Source organism: Trichosurus vulpecula, chromosome 2 (genome assembly GCF_011100635.1).
Source record: "Trichosurus vulpecula isolate mTriVul1 chromosome 2, mTriVul1.pri, whole genome shotgun sequence".
In the NCBI taxonomy this organism is placed as follows: domain Eukaryota; kingdom Metazoa; phylum Chordata; class Mammalia; order Diprotodontia; family Phalangeridae; genus Trichosurus; species Trichosurus vulpecula.
In genome coordinates, this window is record NC_050574.1 from 352,926,953 (window position 1) to 352,948,330 (window position 21,378).

Below are 21,378 nucleotides of genomic sequence, written 5' to 3' on the forward strand. Positions count from 1 at the left end.
CTTTTTGCCTTGTTATACAGCAATAACCAAGATGCAAACTAACTATGTTGGATGCCTTAGACCATTTCAGCTGCTTTAGTACTCAGAGACTTTTGCAAAAGTGATAGAACAGTCAGTAATGCTAAAATCAGGAGACCTTTATTATGGCCACATTTTATAACTGAAACCAAGTAAGGAATAAGGTCCAAAATGAGAACCTATGGGTGGGCAGGAACAATCAAAGATACAGTCAAGGAGGAAAGAAGGGAACGAGCATTTATTAAGTGCCTACTATGTTTCAGGCACTTTCCTAAGCACTTTACGAATATCTCATCCAATCCTCACAACATCCCTGGGAGGTAGGTGTTATTATTATCCTTAATTTGAAATTGAGGAAACTGAGGTTAACAAAGGTTAAGTGACTTGCCTAAGGTCACCCAACTAGTAGAGGCTAGATCTGAACTGAGGTCTTCCTGACTCCAGGCCCAGAGCTCTATCCACTGTACCACTTGGCCACCTCAGAACTTCACGTGTGAAGACCTTCAGGGCACAGCACAAAGAACAAGGAGATCAGAGATGGTTCTGTAAGAGGCTACAATTTGGATTTGTCTCATGCTAAGCTTCCTTTTTGGAGGGTAGGACACCTAGTTTCCTTCATCATTTCACACAGCTCATGTGGATAGACATGGTTTTATATGAAGTGGGGAGTTCTCATTCAGGAAAATCTGATTGGTCATTCATCTCTAATTTCATAGGCAGGGATGGGGCCCATCTCCAGGCATCCTGATCTATATCTTGCCACTGGACCCAAATGGCTCCAGAGGAGAAAGTGAAGCTGGTGACTTTGCACAGTCCTCCCTCCCTCGAATCCAAGTCACTTGCAAGTCATGACATCATCTTCCTGATATCATGGTCTTCTTCAAGAATGAAGGACAAACAGCAACTACATAGTCAGGGAAACATTTGAGATTGGCCAATGAGGACCATTTGAGTATAGCATGGGGCATAGAAGTTAAAGCTATGGGTACCAACAGGGGTGTCTTAAATGAGCCTTATGAATGTGAGAGAGGGCCCCCAAATTAGAGGTCTTTGTGAACAATCTCAATAGGTGAAAACAACACCTCTACTTTTTCAATGTACCCAATTTTAGGGGTTGCATCTAATTCAGGCAATCAATTGGTCTGGATGAGGCTACTGATGTGGGTCCCAAAGAGTTAAGCCTAAAAAAATTAAAAAACAAAGACAAACAAACAAAAAAAGAGTTAAGCCTGATGGGGAAGCTTGGTCTGTCCACCCGATCACTGCCAAGCAAGTAAAGGGTGAGGGTGAATAACAATAGCAACAGCATTTATGTAATGATACAGAGCTTCGTGGTTCTCAAGGTGCTCTACACACATCATCTTCTTCATTTTTCACAACAGTCCTGGGAGGTAGGCACGATCCTTCCCCCCCCCCCCTCCATTTTATAGACAAGGAAGCTAGAGCTCTGTGAAGTTAAGCACCTTTCCTGGGATCAAATGGCTAGCAAGTTTCTGAGGCAAGACTCGAACCCAGGTTTTCCTGGCTTTAAGCCTAGGGCTCATATCCTCCTCTGGAGAATCCAAGATAGTTTGGAGGAATCTTGGGCAGCATCAGAGATTGGGGTTAATCTCTGTCAATGCAGGAACGCTCTCTGAAGCAACCACAGCAAGTGCACTGACAACTGTCTTTAAGCTGAAGGAAATCGGGCTTACTGATTAAGCCCTTCCTCATTTAAAGGGCCCTTCCTAGGCTTTCATGGGATTGCCTCACTTTTAATACCTGGTTGTGCTTCAGTACCTTCTTTGGATGGGTTTGTGGTGTTTGGACCAGGTTCTCAGAACTCAGACCTCTTCCTCATCTCTGCTCTGAGGCCTGGGCAAGGGATCTGATACTATAATTTCTTACACTTGCTTTTAATTTAGGAAGTGTCTTTATGTGGTCAGTGCTCTTAAGTCCAGCAGGGAAAGCAGCAATGCTCCTCGGTCTTCACTCTATAGGCCAGCCAAGGCAAGTCACTTGCCCTGCTCAACCCTGGCTTGAAATCGCCCATAGAGCAGAGGCAAATGATGGAATGAATTTTGAAATTCAAATCCTGGCTCTGTTACTTTCCTACCACCTTTGTGACTGTAGGCAAGTCACTTTGCATATCTGGGCCTGGGTTTCCTCATCTTTAAAATTAGGGAGTTGAATTGGGTCTCATAGGTCCCTAAAATCTATGCATCTTTCATTAAGCAGCAATTGAACTACACACACACACGCGCGCACACATAACCACACCAGTATGGCATGTAACTATCACTTATCCTGTGGCACCCAGGGATAAGGTCTCATGTCTTAAAGTCCCTCTTAACTTTGCTAACCCTTGAGTTGCTTCACATAAGGCTACCCTAGGAAGTAAGGCGGAAGAAAGAAAAGCTCTTAGTTAGATTTAGTTAGATCAGGAGGGCATTGCTGGTATGTAACCATCCAAGCCTTCTGAAGGGTATAAGGTGCCTCAGGACCAGAGAAGGATGGATTGTTCAGGGTGGGATAGATATGTTCTACTAATGGTCTTCATTTTTCTTGGCTCTTCAGTGTATGAGACATTCCCAAGGCCATGAAACAAGGACCTGGGTTAAGAGGGCATCTTGCTAGGGCTTCTTTCCCAATCTCTGAAGAAATGAATGAATTCTTCCATTACCCTACGTTGCTTCAGTAATAAGAGAAGCAGTAGCAGAGCCAGGAAGACCAGAGTTAAAATCCTTCCTCTCACACCGTGCATCCTGTGTGACCCCAAGCAAGACACTTAACAACTCAGTGCTCTAGGCAATTCTCTAAGACCATGATGTGCTGACCTGCATTGGTAGAGGGAGTGTCCTCCCCTGGGAATTCCCCATACCAGTGAAATCACAGGTTCAGTCCTATCCTAGGATTCAATAAATCAGTCCTACTACTGAATCATCTGTGTGTTTTCCTCCCAGACAACCATCAGATGCACTTGTATCTGCGAGCTAGTCTGAGGACTAAATCAAGAACAAAGATGGATTCCTTTGTTCTAAAAATAGGTCACTCTGCTATAATCAACTTCCTGTCTTTTTCCTTCCTAACGCTTAGTCAAAGGCTGAGAAGCTCTGTAAACTGTTTGAAAACCAAATTAATGAAACAAATGTTAGACTTGAAGAGATGGACAGATTGGTAAATGATGTTACCACCCAGAAGTCAAAGCTTGAGAGTGAAAAAGGTAGGTCAATATACGAAGTGAGGGAAGCAAGGGATGGAGCCCAGGAAGGTCTCAAATGACTCATTTGGTGAATTTTTTCTTTAGACGATTTCTCAAGACAGCTGGAAGAGAAGGAGACTCTGATAAGCAAACTTTCCAGAGGAAAGAGTAACTTTACTCTACATATTGAAGAACTGAGAAGGCTTCTGGAGCAAGAGACTGAAGTAATGATTTTCTTCTTTCATAGTAGAAACTCATCTATGAGAACCAAACAATTTTTTTTTCTCAATTAGGCCTGAGATGTCCTGAAAGGCTTTTAGTTTCAAATGAATTAGGAAAGGTACTTTCTTTTTCAAGTTATAGGAAAACAGAGGTTGGGCACTGCATGTATCAGGAAGATTTCAATACTCACAAATCAACTTTGATTACTAAGCGTTCTGCCTTAGGAATTCAAATTTTCTCCGTAGTCTGTGTGTCAGATTAAGGGCCAGTAAGGCATATTTATCCATTCTGCTTTTATCACTACAGAAAAAGGTAAGGAGAAGGAAAAGTTTTAGGCATTTAGAAAAGTAAATCCCTGAAGGTGAAGTGTTTAATGAAATGTTTGATTGAATGTATGTGGAAGGCAGAATGATAACTGTGTGGCTTTATTTGATCAGCAATATTTTGGGATTTGTTGTTAAAGTTATCAGCAAATCATAAAAATAATAACTATGGCTTCCTCTGAGAGAAGATAAATTGTTATTAAGCAATACCAGTGGCAACAGAATCTCAATTAGCACGGGCGATTGAGGTATGACAACTTGGAATAATACACCTCCAGACTCAAGAAGGACTTTAGAAATCATCTCATCCAACCTTTTTATTTTAGTGATGTAGAAACTGATACCCAAAGAGGTTATGTCATTTGCCCAGAATCACAAAGGTAGGTAATATCAGAGTTAGGACAAGAGAAATCTAGTTTCTTGAGGGTCCCGATCAATACTGCTCTCATGATACATTATAAAATAAAATTCAGTATGACAGTTTCAACTAATAACCCATTCAAGGAGATTTAATTACCAAAAGACAAAAATAACCCTGGTATAAAGTGGTCCCACCAATAAGTCATGGGTTTCAAGAACAGAGTTATGGCAAATCTCTGTAAAATATCCTTGGATATTTTTAGAAACTCCTTCAGTCAGCTCTCTGTAAAATGTTATCATTTTGCTTACCAGATGAGGTTTTTTTTTAATGAAAATACGCTGCTGGGTTGACTGGATCACCAGGCTAGACATCATTCAGAAAAGGGCAAAAGGATGTTAGGGATGCTAGTGACCGGGTCACACAAATAGAGGTTTCAAGAACTGAAGAGAAGATTTAAGTGGGATATGATAGCTTATGAGGAAGTCCAGTACATTGGAAAGAGTACTGGATTTGGAATCAGAGGACCTGGGTTTCAATCCTCTCTCTGATGCTCACTACCTGAATGACCTTAGGCAAGTAGCTTACCTTCCTCAGGCTTCAGTTTCCTCATCTGTAAAACAACAGGTTTGGACCATGACCTTCCTTCTATCTCTAAATCAAAATGGTAGAAATGGAAAAATCAACAAGCATTTGTTAAGTGCCTACTATGTGTACCAGGCACTATGCTAAGCATGAGAGATACCAAGAATGATACTTAATTTCTATAGGGCTAAGTTTCCTCAGCTCCTAAAGCCCCTTCAAGCTTTAAGTTCATTATCCCATGACTAAGTCTTTGAAAAGCTTTTACATGGAAGGGAGATTCGATTTGTTTTGCTGGAAATCATTCTTCTTTACAACAGGTCTTCAAACAAGGTTGGACGATCCTTGGCAGGGATACTATAGAAAGCATTCTTGGTCAGATAAGGTTTGGATGAGGGTTCTGATTTCCCTTTTCATGCTGGGATTCTCTGAAGGCAAGAGGAGATATGCTATAAGGGAAAGCCTCTGTGACCTTTTTAGACTCATACATATTATAAGACTTATTTCTTGTTGCCTAAAGGATAATGACTATTTTCACTTTAAAGTTCTGTTCCCTTCTTTTTGGAATTATTTGTCTACATGCCCAAGGTGTCCAAATATTCTAACAAGGACAAGCTCGAACAAATTAATCTCCCCCACATAATTATAAAAGCAGCAATTAAAAAAAAACATTTAATCTTTCCTTTCTTGGTCCAGTGTTCTATAGTCCCAAATTTTTCCATTTCATTGTACCCTGTATTGGGAATAGAATATATTGTTGGACTTTGTTTTTATGGGTGGTTTGGCCCATTCCCAAGCTGTAATTAACAAAGGTACCTTTGTCCCTTGTAGTCCAAGAAAGTTCTTGCACATGCCCTGCAGTCGGCAAAACATGATTATGACCTCCTGAAGGGGCAATATAGGGAAGAACTTGAGGCCAAGACTGAGCTGCCGTGGACTTTGACCAAGGGGCATGCAGAAGTGGTGCACTGGGGGACCCACTATGAGACACAGACTCCCCAGAAGAATAAAGACTTTGAGGACACCAAGTAAGTGGTGCTGCTCTCAGACTTGGTGATGAACTTAGTATTCCAGCTAATTCTGTTGATGAGTGAAAAGATCAGGATTTGACTAATATGGCTTGGAAAGATGCCCTTACGTCTTATAGACGTGTTCCACTCTGGATGCTAAAATAATTGGGCCTATATCTGTGTGTGTAAGTGTGTGCATGTGTGCATGTGTGTATGCATATGTATGAGTATGTGGGTGTACTGTACATAGCCATCATGTCTCTGCACTTAGGCACGCTCATATGCATGGTTTATAAGAGGTCAGTGAAAAGTGGGTCATAGACTTCTGATAATACCTTTCTACCTACAATTTTTGTTTCAGGGTACTGAAAAGATTCAATTATTATAAAAAAAAATCTAAAGATCATAGATTTAGATCTGGAAGGAAACTTTGTTATCGTTGTCCAATCATGTCTATCTCTGCAATCCTGTGGACCACGGTGCACCAGGTCATTGTTCACGGGGTTTTCTTGGTGAAGATACTGGAGTGGCTTGCCATTCCCTTCTCTAGTGGATTTAGGCAAACAGAGATTAAGTGACTTGCTAAGGGTCACATAGCTAATAAGTATCTGAGGTTGAATTTGAACTCTGGTCTTCCTGACTCCAGGTGCAGCGCTCTATCAACTAAGCCACCTAGGTCATCTAATTCAATGCCTTCATTTTACAGATGAGGAAAATGATGCCCAGAGAGGTTAGGTGATTTGCCTAAGGGCACCTATGTAGTTAATGACAGAGGCAGCCTTTGTACCTAGGTCTCCACAAGGTCATAGATTTTGAGTTGGAAGGGACCTTCAATATCACAGAGCCCAGCCCTCTCCTTTTACAGGAAGCTGAGCCATGGAGAGGTTGTAATTTGTCCAAGATCACACAGGCAGTAAATGTCAAAAGCAGAGTTTTAACCCAAATCTACTGATAGCAAAGCCAGTGATCCTTCTGCCATACAGTATACCCTGCTGCCTCCTGCTTAAATCAAACAAACAACAACAATAACCCTAAAGCATACTCAGGCCACCCAAGCTAAATGCTATGGTTAGAAAATGAATTTCACTGACAACTTGATGCAAAGATTTTTCTGGTTTTCCATAGAAACTCCAGAAATGTAGGTTCCCAGCTGGCTCAGAGGGTCACTAGTAAAGCATCAAACATAGCCACTGAAGCATTTTGTTCTGAGATCCTGAAGAACTGGGTATATTTCAGCAAAGACGTCAGACAGTTGCCATGAGGGCCTGTGATCACAACAGCTTTGCTCAAAAGAACAAGTCCTTCGCTCGCTATCTTGGCCCAAATCCAGAGCGGACAACTAAACTCCTCTTCTGGCTTCAACTGATGGCATTCTCTCTTTTCAATCCCTCCCACAAAGCAGTCCCTGAGCAGCAGCTGTATTCTGTCCCAGAGGTGTACAAAGTGATCTGTCTCTATATCCACAGTCATTTTAAAAGGGTTCTGGGATGACAGACACTAAAAATACCTGCATCAGATGTTATTGAAAACTGTGGGCAATAGAGAAGTGGGACTTTGAAATGAAATGCCTCCTCAACTCTAAATATAGCATTTGCTTTTGAAGTGAGATTCTTCCTCCTCTAATGATGGAAGGTGGATGGGAAAGGCAGCTATCTTTCATTTTACTTTGATGAGATTTTACATTTTTTTTAAGGAGAGCAGAGGAGCAAATGAGAGTGAGTCTGGTTTGATGATTACATCGTTCTGTTGGAGTTGGTCTTGGAGTGAATAGATGTTAATTAGGTCAGGGATATCAATCCATCCATTATTTGTCATTAATGGCTTGTAGAGAATTTATTTTCTCTCTTCTTAAATAGTAGCAAAAATAAATAAATCAGGCTCTGTCTAGATCATGCTTTCATCTCAGAAACTTAAGGGGAAGCTCACTGTTTCATAAACATGTCAGGATGTAGATGGCACACATTTCAGCACACCCACTTTAAATTTGGGAAACTGAGGATAGGATCTGTCTGTTTGCTCTTTGTTAAAGTAGAACGTAGGCTACTTTATTCCCATTCTAGTGTTTCCTTTTTACTTCTTCCAAATAACAAGTTTCTTGAGGGAGGGATCTATATTATATATGGCTTTTTATGCTTCCCTCCAGCACCCCTCAAATGCTATGCACAGATTCAATACTTAAATACTTAGCAACAAATCAATCAAAAACATTTATTAAGCATTTACTCCACGTCAGACATCATGCTAAGTCCTGGGAGACAAAGAAAGGCAAGAAGCAACCCCTGTCCTTAAAGAGATCACATTCTAGGAGGAGAGATGATGTGTGAATAATGAGGTACATACAAGATGTATACCAAGTAGATGGCCAAAAAATCTTAGTAGGAACGGCAACTCCTAGTAGGCAACTCTTAGCAGGAGTGGCCAACTAAAAGTTGGGGAGACTGGGAAAGGCTCCTAAAGAAAGCAGAACTGGAGCTCAGGCTTGAAGTCCTTAGAATGTAAGCTCCTTGAAAACAGTGACTGTTTTCGCCCATATCTCCAGCACTTAGCATAGTGCCTGTTACATAGTAGGTGCTTAAATAATGCTTAATGACTGACCGATTGAAGGAAGCCAGGGAAACCAAGAAGTAAAAGTGAGGAGGAAAATCATTCCAGGCATAAGGAACAGCCTATGCAAAGGCACAGGTGGAAAATGGAGTGTTGTGTGCAAAGTATAGCATTGTATCTGGATCATAAAGTATGTAGAGATCAAAGTATAAGAACACTGGAAAGGCCAGGTTATGAAGCATTTTAAATGCCAAATGGGGAATAGAGGGCCACTGGAATTTATCACCGGGTGGGTAACAGGATCATACTTTGTCTTTTGGAAAATTACTCTGGCAACTGAGTGGATGATGGAATGGAGTTGGGAAGAGATTTAAGGGAAACTAATTATGAGGTTATTGTAGTAATTCAGGTGAGGGGCAATGAGGGCTTGAGCTAGGGTAATGGCTGTGTAAGTGGAGGGAAGGAGATGTATACAGGAGACACAGGGAAAAGAGTAACAAGATTTGGTAACAGATTATATACGTAGGGTGAATGCAAGCACGGTATTGAGAATGATGCCCTGGTTGTGAGCCTGTGTGACTTTAAGGATGGTACTTCTAAACTTTTAAACATGTCGAGTTTGAGATGCCCCAAAAAAGGCGATTAGTGATACAGGACTGGAGCTCAGGAGACAAACTAGGGCTGGATATATGTGCCTATGTGTGTGTGTGTGTGTGTGTGTGTGTGTGTGTGTGTGTGTGTGTGTATATATATATCTGTGTGTGTGTATGTATATATGTGTGTATATGTATATATACATCCCTAGTACATATTCATATTTCGTATATATATATATACACACATCTGCATATATACAAATATATAGTATATATGTGTGTATGTATATATCTATCCCTAGTACATATTAATATTTTATATATATACACATATGCATATATATATACATATATAATCTGCATAGCATAATAACTGAAGCCATGGGAGCTGATGATATTACCAAGTGAGATATCATAAAACAAAACAGGACAGGAATTTTTCTCTATGTATCAGTATTATCAAATGAAGAAACTGGACAAAATAACTCTGAGATCCCTTCCAGACTAAAATCCATGAGCCTATCTTTCAACTATCGTATTGGGTTTCAATTTATTACAGCGTGGTATAGAAAGGGTACTCAATTTAGAACAAGAAGATGTGGGTTCAAATCCAGACTCGTCAGTGGTATAACTCTAGGCAAATCACTTAATATTGCTGAATCTTAGTTTCCTCATATGTATAGTGGGAATAATATTGCCTTTGGTAACTCTGACAAGGTTGTTTTGAAAAGCCCCTTGTGAACATTGAAGTGCTGAATAGATTTCAATGGAGCTATGAGCTCAACAGTGAGAATAGCTCACATTTTCTAGAACATTTTAAGGTTTACAAAGTGCTTTACATGGATAGTTTGATTTGATCTTTACAAGTCGATCTTTACAGGTCAATGCTATCATTACGTCCATTTTATAGATAAGGAAGCTAGGGCTCCAAGAGGCTGCGTGACTTCCCCAGGGTCACACAGCTAGTGAGGGTCTGAGGCTGAATTGGAATTCAGCTCTTCTTGACTCCAAGTTCTGACACTATCAACTATGCCCCTAGTTGCCTCATTGCAGCTCATTATAGTAGTAATATTCTCTTCATGGGTACAGACCATCATGCATCCATGCCTTCTTAACCTGAAGATAAGTCGTACAGGCATCTGTGTTCTTCCTCCACATAGGGCAAGTATCCCTCTATAGAGGGTACATACCTGTCATTTGCATAGTGTTTTAAGGTTAAAAAATACTTTTCATACATTATCTCATTTGACCCACACAACAACATCATAAAAGAACTGCTATTATCATTCCTGTCTGCCCAGTGTTGTAGGGGTCTTCACCTGGGTCTTTGAGTATTTCATGAGCAGCCAGTGTAATACTCAGAACGTCCCTCTGTCATCCCTCTCTCTCAATGGCATAACTGGCCCATCTCCTTTCCAGCAGAAGTATGTTTTGGGTGATGTTTTCTGTGCATGAGAAAGTGCTATGGCACCTCTACATAACCTGCTCAACCCATTTGTATCTACCATGCATTTTTCCATTGTTCTTGGACCACTTGAAATTTTTAGTTCTTTTGGGGCCATCATGTTTCATGATTTGCAGCCGTACAGCATCATCAGGAGAATATTCATGTTAAAAAGATGTACTCTGGCAAGCGGGGAGTAGTTTGAGATCATTGAAAGAGCCATGCAATTTCCCAAATGTGATGCAGCCCCATCTCCTCATCCTATTCAAGTCTGAGCCCAGTTCATTGCCCATATTCAGTGTCTGCCTAAAATATATGAACTGATCGAATAACTCAATGTACTGTCCATCCAAATGCATTTCATAATCTGAAAATATTCATTCTTCATCTACTTGATTTTCCCCTGCTTGTCAGTCTGTGTCAGCCTGTTTCTGTGCCAGTCTCTTGAGTGGTTATGAAACTCACTAGGGTATCACTGTAGTGTTCAATTCAATTAAATTCAGTGGGCATTTATTAAGTGCCTACAATGCACCATTAACCATGTTAGGAACTGGAGATACAAAGACAAAAACAAAAAAGTCCCCCTTCAGGAGCTTTTGTACTGTTGAGGAGGAAGAAAATGCATGTAGAAAATTTAATAGAGATTTCTAGGGGAAGGGCAGAGATTTAACATGAGGAGCAATAGATTGGGGGTTCCAGAGGGCAAAATGGAAGGTCAGGATAGAATGCGATTAGGGGAATGAAAAGGATGAATAAGGCCATGGAAAGGAGATTCAACATAGGTAGCCTACAACGCAGAATCCCGGGACTTTTGAGTGGAGCTCTAGACTAATAGGTTGTCACATGTTTCACAGTAGGAAAGGTAATGTTGATTTGATTACGAATCCCTGAACAAAAGGTGCAAAGTAGGAGAGATGGGCAGAGGGTCTGTATGCATATGGTGTGAGAAGGGCAGATGGTAAGTTGGTGGTTCTGTGTGATAGTCAAGGTGGGAGGTGGTAGAGTTCTGGTGACTCATTGGATCTAGAGGGATATTCCAAGATGTGGTGTAATACACACAACACTGTATTATCTGCGGCCAGGAATATTTGGAGAACCTCATCATCTATAGGAAATCCTTTTCTCCTTTGGACTCTGAGCAGAACACTTTTATTAGAAATGGCAAGCACCTTTGATAAGGATGTTATAAAACATTGCCTTGATTGATTAATATGGCTAACCTGAGGGATCTAGAAACCAAACTCTTAATAGTTGAATTTATCAAGTAATTTTATATGACTAACACATGCATGGGAGACATTTTATTAGAGAAATACATTTCAGGCTGTATTTTACTCTTATGAGTAATAAAAAAAGCATTTGACTCATTGGCTTGTACATGTAGGCATTTAATATGTGTTGGTTGAAATAAAATAAAACGAATAGTGAAAACTTTACACATTTCAATCAATTTTGTGGCTGCAAAGTTGTGGTCTGCTATAGAATATTATCTATGAAAGTCTACTTCTCTCTCATATCATAACAATCATGTCTTATTATAACAATCAAGGATTGGCGTTGTTAGGTGTTTTCCATCATGTCCGACTCTTTGTGACCCTGTCTGGGGTTTTCTTGGCAAAGATACTGGAGTGGTTTGCCATTTCTTTCCCCAGCTCATTTTACAGATGAAGAAACTGAGGCAAACAGGGTTAAACAGCTAACAAGTGTTTGAATCCAGATAGAAACTCATAAAGATGAGTCTTCTTTATTCCAGGTCCTGCCCTCTATCCATTGTGCCACCTAGCTGCCCTGCTAGGGTGTCATCAAGGATTCCCTGACTGCACGCTCAGGACATTCTCAATGATTTTACAACAGTGAGATAGTAGGTTTTTGGGTCAGTAGTTAATTGAAATCTTCTTAATCATCTCTTTCTTCCTCTCTCTCTCTCCCTCTCCCTGCCTCCCTCTTTCCCCCTCCCTCCCTCTCTCCCTCCCTCTCTCTCTCTCTCTCTCTCTCTCTCTCTCTCTCTCTCTCTCTCTCTCTCTCGCTCTCTCTCTCTCTCTCTCTCTCTCTCTCTCTCTCTCTCTCTTATTAATACTGTCTGTGGATTTTTCTAATGTTTTATAATCTTCCTCTCTTGAAGGACTTGAAAAAATCAATCTTTAAGTGGCTTTAAAATTCTGTCACCTTCAACATGGATTTCCTTTGTATTTGATCAGGTATTTGCCACTGGAGAACTACTTAAAGGAACCTAGGCATGTTTAGCCCAGAGGAGAGAAGATATGACAACTATCTTCAAGTATTTAAAAGGCTGTAACATGGAATTAGAATTAGATTTATTCTGCTTGATCCCAAAAAGAAATACTGAGAGCAGCGTGTAGAAGTTGTAAAGTTGCCAATTGATATAAGGACAAACTTCCTAACAATGAGAGCTATCTAAAAGTTGCATGGTCACTTTGGGGGGGGGGTGGATTCCCTTCCCACCTCAGTGATGTGCTTTAAGCTAAGGTTGGGTGGCCACTTGCTAGATATGGTCCAATCAATTTTTTTTCCAACTTCATTTTTATGAATGCCATTTCCATTCTCCTTATATGGCTGAATTATTAAAATCCATATATGGTGGTTCTACTATAATCCATGATATCAAGCCCATCAATCAACCAGCACTTATTAAGCACCTACTGTGTGCCAGGTATTATGCTACGTGCTGAGATAGAAAGACAAAAGTGATATAGTCTTTGATTTAAGGAGCTTAGAGTGTAGTGAGGGAAGAGGACATGCACATATAGAGATGTCTACGGAATATCTGCAACATTGATTGAAGGCAATTTGGGAGAGAAGGCACTGGCAGCTGGTCAAGTTGGGGCCAAAGAAATCAGAAAAGGCTTCAGAAAGAAGGCATCATTGGAAGCTGAGCTTTGAAGGAAGCCAGGGATTTTGAGGTGAGGAGAAAGTGATTGCAGGCGTCAGTGTGACCAATGCAAAGGCATCCAGGCAGGGAAAAGGGCCATATAACAATAAGGAGGCCAGAATGGCCAGACCATGGTGGGGGTGAAGGGAAGTAAAGCATGATAAGGATGGAATGATAGGTCACAGCCAGGTTGTGAAAGGCCCTAGCCAGTGCAGACATCTTGGTGGGATTAGAGATTTCATTTCTACTTGTTGTCCTTTTTCTAATTTTGCCGATAAATGCTCTTCAGCTATGTTTCCTTCTGTCTCAAGCTAAGTTGTCTACCTACTCTTTCCTTCTTCTTCAGGTCTCATTACTGTTTTGTGAGACATTATTTATTGAAATCATAGGGTCATATCTTATCATGTATTGTCACAGTATATAATATTATATACTTATGGAAAATTATTACACATTGCACAATATGCAGGAGTAATAAATAATGTTGTCTAATATATAATACAATTTTATCATATAATATGTAAACATATTACATTATACAATGCTATAAATAATATACAAATATATATTATAATAGTATATAGTATCATTATATTAATATATAATATTTATTGCCATATTGCAGTAGCAGTTGTCTTGGAGTCAGGAAGGCTTGAGTTCAAATCTAGCCTCAGATACTTATTAGCTATATGTCACGTATTCTCTTTTTGCCTCAGTTTCCTCAACTGTAAAATGGATATAATAATAGTACCTATCTCCCAGGGTTGTTGTGAGGATCAAATGAGATTGTATTTGTAAAAGCACTTAGAACAGTGCCTGGTACACAGTAGGTAGTATATAAATGCTTATCCTCTGCCCTCTCCTCCATATATTTAGAGATGAAAGGGAGCTTAGTTGTCATCAAATCCAACCCCCTAATTTTAAAGATGAAGTTAAGAGGTGAAATGACTTGCCCAGGATCATAAGAATCAATGTCTGAGGTAAGGTCTTCAGGAGAAGATAAGATTTAAGTTGAGTCTTGAAAGAAGAGGACACTGAGAGGTGGAGTTTAGGGGGCAAATAATTTCAGGAGTGGGGGAACAACTGGTGCAAAAGCATGAGGAGGACGGGAGATTGAGTAGAGCGGAGTAAAATGTAAGAAGATTGGAAAAGCAAGAAGGAACCAGCTTATGAAGAGCTTAAATACCCAACAGAGGACTTTTATTTGATCCTGGAGGCAATAGGGAGCCAATGAAGTTCACTGAGCCGTGGAGGGACATGGTCAGACCCAAACTTTAGACAATAATCTTGGCAGTTAAGTGGAGGATGGAGTGACAAGGCAGGGATGATAGTCCAGGACGGAGATGAAGAGAGATTTAACCAGGGTTGTGGCCATGTAAGAGGAGAGGAGAGAATGTATTCAAGAGATGTTCAAGAGAAAGAAGTAACAAGATTTGGGTATGGATAGGTATAATGAGTAAGAGGAAGAAGCTGAAGATGACACTGAGGTATGAGCCAAGGTGACTGAGAAGATGGTGATGCCCTCAACGGTAAAATGGAAGTTTGGAAAAGGGTGTATCTGGGGGGAAAGATAACGAGTTCTACCTCGGACGTGTTGTATGGATGCCTTCTCTACATGAGATGTCCTAAAAGCATTGCCTGGTGGCAACTGGGTGGCACAGTGGATAGAGTGCTGTCCTTGGACTCTGTCTTTCTGAATTAAAATCTGGCCTCAGACACTTACTAGCTGTATGACTCTGGACATGTCACTTACCCCTGTTTGCCTCAGTTTCCTCATCTGTCAAATGGGCCAGAGAAGGAAATGACAAAGCACTCTAGTACCTTTGCCCAGAAAACCCCAAGTGGGGTCATGATGAGTCAGATGTGACCGAGAAATGACTAAATAACAACATCCACACATATACACATTTATATGTGTGTGTGTTAAGCATAGTATACTGGTAGTAATACTAAATATAACTGAAACATACGTGTGTACATTTACACACATACGTGTATATATATGATGTAAATAGCATACAAGCATACTAGTAGTAATACTAAATATCACTTAAATATGAGTGTATATTTGTATATATACATATATTTACATGGTTTATATTATGTGTACACATATCTACATGCATGTATGCATATAAACACATTTTATTTTACACATATGTGTATATATACATATGCACACATATACACATACATGCATGTGTGTGTATATATGTGTATGTGTATATATATATAGATATATATATATATATATATATATATAGATAGATAGATATAGATATATATAGATATATATCCCCCCAAGCTGACACAATATTCCAGATATGTTCGGATGACATCAGAGTAGTATGGGACTACAACCTTCCATTCTATCTATCTATCTATCTGTCTGTCTGTCTATCTATCCATTGATGTATATACACATATACATATATAAATATATAAAATCGTATGTCTGGTCCCCCTTGTTAAGTATTTACTGTATTGATTCAAAGATAAAGTTGGATGGGTACTCTTAATAGGGCTTCTTTTATCGTCTCTTTCTTCTCCTTAGGAACAGGATAGCACTTTGCCTTCGGGCGGCTAGAGAGGCCATCCAGGAAGCCAATGCCAAAAGCACCTCCTTTGAGAAGACAAAGCAGCAACTTCGGTTGGGGCTGGAAGACATTGTGTCTGACCTGGAGAAGGTCCATTTTACGGCAGCATTCCTCGATGAGAAGCAGAGACACTTTGACAAAGTCCTTACTAACTGGAAACAGAAGTATGATAACTCTCAAGCCGAGCTTGAAGCCTCTGAGATGGAGGCAAAAAGCATTAGCGAAGAGCTGTTTAAGCTCAAGCAAGCTTATGAAGAGATTACAGTGAACCAGGAGGCTCTGAAAAGAGAAAACAGGAACCTCCATGGTATGCTGGGCAGACCACAGACCTTCGAGAAAGTCTTTATTGTAACTATGACTATGCCTTATATTTGTCTAGCTCTTTGTGTAGCTACTTCAAGCCCTGAAGAGCTAACTGGTTGTTGTGGACCAAAGTGATCTCAATAGGCTAGAACGCTGGGTCAAATAGAAGGTGATATAATGTAATAGAGATAAATGGGAAGTCTTCCTACAACTTGATTTAAAAAAAAATCCAACTTCATAGATATAGTATGAGGGATGGATGGCAAGATGAAGGCTCATGGGAAAATGTCTCAGGAGGAGTGGTACTTAATGGAATGAATATTCAATAGGAGTATCGTGTAGTTAAAATGATACCTAGGATCACAGGGTCTGAATTTGAAACCTAACACTGTGGCTTATTACCTGTGTGACCATGGGCAAATCATTTAACCTCTCTGGACCTCGGCTTCACCATATATAAAAATGATGCTGGACTAGATGGCTGCTAATGTCCGTTCCAGCTTTAAATCTATGACCACTATATGACAGGACAGCCAAAAAAGGTTAATGTTATGTGAAGTCAGTGATGCTCAGAACGTGGAAGGTTGTGGTCTTACACTACTCTGATGTCATCAAATCACATATAGGATATTTTCTCAGTTCTGGACACCCCATTTTAATTTTTTTTGAGTTTGTGAATCTAGTTTTTATTTTATTTTTAATTTATGGAATAAAACAAGCATTTCCATAACACATTATAATACAAAATGATTGCACATGAAACTGCAAATCTCTTGCTATTCCTTTTAAATATATAATAAGGTTATCATGTAAATTTTTTAAGAGAGAGAGAAAAGAAAAAAGCGGGGAACCATATTTTAGGAGACCACATTGATAAGCTCGGGAGCATCTAGAGGAGGTCAATCCAGATGACAGGGGAACCTCAACATCATGCTATAGGAAAATCAGATGAAGGAACTAGAGATATTTAACCTGAAGAAGAAAAGACTTAGCTAGGCACATAGGCATATATCTGTAGTCCCTGATCCTAGGGACTCTGAGTCTGGTGGATTGCTTAGGTTCAGGAGTTCTGAGCTACAATAAGTCTAAAGCCAATCAGGTTTCTACACTAATATTGGCACCAATATAGTGAATCCCCCAGGAGTAGAAGACCTTTAGGCTGCCTAAGGAGGGGTGAACCAGCCCAGGTCAGAAAAAAATGAAGCAGTTAAAGTTTTCATACTGATCATTATTAGAGTTAGTCTCATGAATGTCCACTATACTTCCAGCCTGGGCAAGATAGAAAGACCCAGTCTCCCTCTAATGATGACAATAATAATAAAGACTTAGCAGGGTTATGAAATCTGTCTTCAAATATTTAAAAGGTTGTCACTTTTAAAAGGGGATTCAACTTTTTCTGTTTGACCTGAGAACTCAGAACAATGGGTAGAAGTTATAGAGAAGCAAATTTAGATTTGAAGTGGGGAAAGATATTCCTAACCACTACTAGCCCATAGAGAAATGGGCAGCTCCAGGAACCAGTGTTTTCCTTGCTACAGATATTCAGGCTAAAAGTGGATAACCATTCCTTGTGGGTGTTGCAATTTCAATTCCTAAATAAGTGTAGGTTGGACTAGATTGTTTCTTTGGTCCCTTCAATTCCTGAGATTCTGAGAAAAAGATTGTGTGGGAGATCTCAAATGAAAAAGTATATAAGAATACTTGAAAGAAATGAAGATGTGACTTTTCTACTCATCTAGCCTATCTGGAAATGGAGTCTCTGCATAGTTTCTAGCATTTTAGAGAAGGCTTCTCGACATTTTTGTGGTCCAAAAGTATTCCACTTCTGGCCTGAGGTTTGGAAAACAGCTGGAGTCTGGGAAGCATTTACTAAACATGAAGTATATATGTGGGGATTCTGATAGAAAATCTTGTCAACAAATCGTGGAAGGCAGGGAAGGGAGGGGTGGTCAGGCATTGCAGAATTTCAATCTTGAAACTTTCCAGCTATGTCCTTCTTGTCACCAGAAATTGCCATGGGTGACAGGGAAAAGGGCATATGTTAGAAGTTTCTAATTTGTTGGTGTGTGAGAATCCTGGCAAAATAGGATTGGCCTGTGTCTGGAAGGCAACAGGGTCTGACAGCTGCCCAAAGCTGTCAGTTATGACTTGTGCCTATTTAAAACCACCAAAATGATGGTGTTTACTAAATGTCATGGTAGAAGCTAGCCTATGGGTGTATGGTGGAAGGAGGTGAACTGAGAGTTAGTGAGGTACAGTTAGAACTGCCAGAGTTTAGTCCATCACCAATGGTGTGAGAACAGCAGCTTGACTAAGGGTTAGTTTGTCATATATGAAAGAGTATTAAGAAATGATAACCCTAGTAGTTTGTGCATGAGTGTGGAGAAAGGGGAAGGAGAGTATATTTATGGTAGAGAGCATGAAAACCTCCACTCATTAAGACTAGAATGCTTGGATTTCCAACCTCAATGAATACATAGTGCCTCAGTGTGAATGGAAACAGGAAGGAGTTTGGGCAGTGTTCTATGCCCTGCTACCTCCTCCCCACCTTAACCTCCATACATTGATACAAGTATAAGAGGGATCATGATGAGTGAGTCTGTTTGGAATCTATACCTGAGTAGTGAATTTCTGAATTCCTTATAGTATCCTCAAGGGAAGAGTATGCCCAGAGTGCTAGGTATGAGCGAGTTAGCTGAAACTTTTCTTTCTAGCCAAAAGACATTTGAGTAAAATGCCTGGAAGCCATATGCTTTGTGATCTTGTAAGGGGCCTAAGAGCATTTAAAACAAATATTTGAAGATATCATTAGTGAAACTATGATAAGGAAATAAACAAACCTTCTAAATGATTTTCTACAGCAGAAATGGCTATTCAATTGTAGAGATTTTTAAGATCCTGTTCTGTCTGTGGTTTGTTGATGATAAAAAAATGCACTTTTGACTTCGTAGAACAAAATCAGTCTTCTAGTTCTCTTCAAAGTGCCTGCTACCAAGATAGAGGATTGTTAAGTGATTATCTTTGTCAGGAGAGACATAAAATGGAGGAGTTATAAGCTCACCATTGGTATTTGCCAGGGAAATGGTAGATGGGTTGTGCAAGGTCCAAATCAAAGAGGAATTCCCTATGTATGGCAAGGTTCTCCAGATGTTCCTGGTAGTAGTAGATGATAATGTGCTGATTTCAATGAGCCCTTGAACACTAAAGGGCTCCTTCAATGAGATCCATGGTCACTTGATAGCAGCCTAGCCATCCACACTGAAAAATAGAGTGGAATAAAAAACTTGTATTACCAAAATATGCAAACTACATAGATAACCCACTGAGTTAGTACATCTTTATATACATTTTGGACAGTCACTGCAGATGACCTCAGCCCATATGTGACTAGACAAGGCCATAAACCGGTCAAGTTGTGAGGGTAAAGGATGGATAGACAGGCCAAATGTTGCGCTGGAATCCACGTAATGTTTAAAAGAACCTGAGAAAGACCTCCAGCATGTTGAATAAACTGCCTATGGAGGACTTAATGATGATAATAGCTCGCTTTTATATAGCACTTTAAAGTTTTGCAACCCCCTTTATATACACTATCGCATTTGATCCTTACAACAACCTTTTGAGGGAGGTTATTATCTTCATTTATCAGATGAGGAAACACTCATCTCAGGGGGACTGAGTCACTTGCCCAGGATCACATAGTTAATAAATACCTGAAGAAGGATTTGAATTCAGGTCTTTCTGATTCCCAAGTCCAGGTCTCTATAAATTATGCCACCTAGCTACCTTACAGAAAAATACATACAAGACACGGGACGACAAAGAGGGCTCGGATGAGTTGTGCTCTCTTCTAGTCAAAAGACTTCATGATAATGAGATCATAGCTCCCTTGCAGGGTGGGGTACAGTAGGTTTAGGAGTAGAAGCTGCAAATTGTCCAGGTCAGAGTTTGTCCCCAATCTGTCAATCATAGTCAACTCTGTTTTAGAGAGAATGCATATCAGAGTATGTGACCCCAGTTAAGGCTACTAATTACTGGACATTTAAATTGCACTTATAAAGGATTTTGCAACCTCTTTAAGGTTATAGACTCTTCTTTGCCTTAGCCCTTATGAGGGAATTCAGCATTTTCATCATTTGTATTTCACAAAAGAATGAAACTTGGGCACTAACAATTTAAGTGATGGACACAGAGTCACCAAGCACAGGTCAGAAGGGCACAGCTGGTATTAGACCTCAGAGCCCCGCAGCCTGTGGCTAATTATCTACTTCCAAAGTCACATTATCTTTCTGATGCCCCCTGGCTCACAATATATCTTTTATGTACTTGAGATTTTACGATGAGGCAAGATGAGGGTAATGGTATCAGGCAGCTGAATTTCCAACAGTGCTGGCTGCATCACCATGCTGAAGGCTTGATTCTTCCCCTTTACGTTCAGGAGAATGCTAGCAACACAGGCTCATGTACTTTAAATTTAGAGGGGCTGTTTCCTACTCTCCTCCTATCTTGAGCATCTCTAGCTTATCTGGGTTTATGCCTGGATGCAGGCAAAGAACAAATCTGCCTAAATCCACATCCTTTATGTGCTTGCAGTAGCTGTGCACTCTGTGGCTGTTGAATCTTCATAATAGGAGAGCAGAGGAGCTGATGAGAGCATCTTAGAAGATGCATATTCTCTGGCTTTAGTCCAGCCTGTCTGGATAGGCACCACTGAAAAGGAAAGGGGGAGGGGGAAGGTGGAAAGGGAGGGGAAATTAGTGTTACAAATGTCACTGTATATCAGTGCTGTGTCTGTCTTAATGAAACTGAAGCTGGTACCCATCACTAACATGGTTTTTCTTCTTTCTATCTTTTTAGAAGAAATCTCTGAACTGACAGACCAGATTAGGGAAGGAAACAAGAACCTGTGTGAGATGGAAAAGGTCAAGAGATTGGCCGAACAGGAGAAATCAGAGGCCCAGGTGGCCCTGGAAAAAGCTGAGGTATTATCCCTGGCAAGAGCTGAAGGTTTGCATTTCCCTGGTACACACAACCAAGCAGGTCTCTCCTGCTGGCACCAAGAACAATGGTGCTGAGTAAGACAGCTCCTGTGATGTGTGTCTCTACCTCTTTGAGTTCTTGATCTAATGTGAGGTTCCCTCAGACGTAGTCATCAGGTACTTATCTGCACCAGTCAATTATTATTGCTAATTTTTATCTAACACTTTGTAAACTGTGAAATGCTACATAAACACTGGTGCTATTTATTATTATTTACTAATATTAATTTAAAATTGCTGATATATCACCTTTTATAGTTTCCAAAGGCTG

At 40.1% G+C, this 21,378-nt stretch overlaps 1 protein-coding gene across 1 annotated transcript in view; it reads left to right on the plus strand.

Annotated features, from left to right (window-relative positions):
* MYH15 (myosin heavy chain 15) overlaps positions 1–21,378 on the plus strand; it is a 110,216-nt gene that overhangs the window by 47,191 nt on the left and 41,647 nt on the right. Inside the window, 5 exon segments of the mRNA XM_036744129.1 lie at positions 3,094–3,220; positions 3,305–3,423; positions 5,516–5,712; positions 15,723–16,072; positions 20,926–21,050. Coding sequence (XP_036600024.1) covers positions 3,094–3,220; positions 3,305–3,423; positions 5,516–5,712; positions 15,723–16,072; positions 20,926–21,050 — 918 coding nt within the window.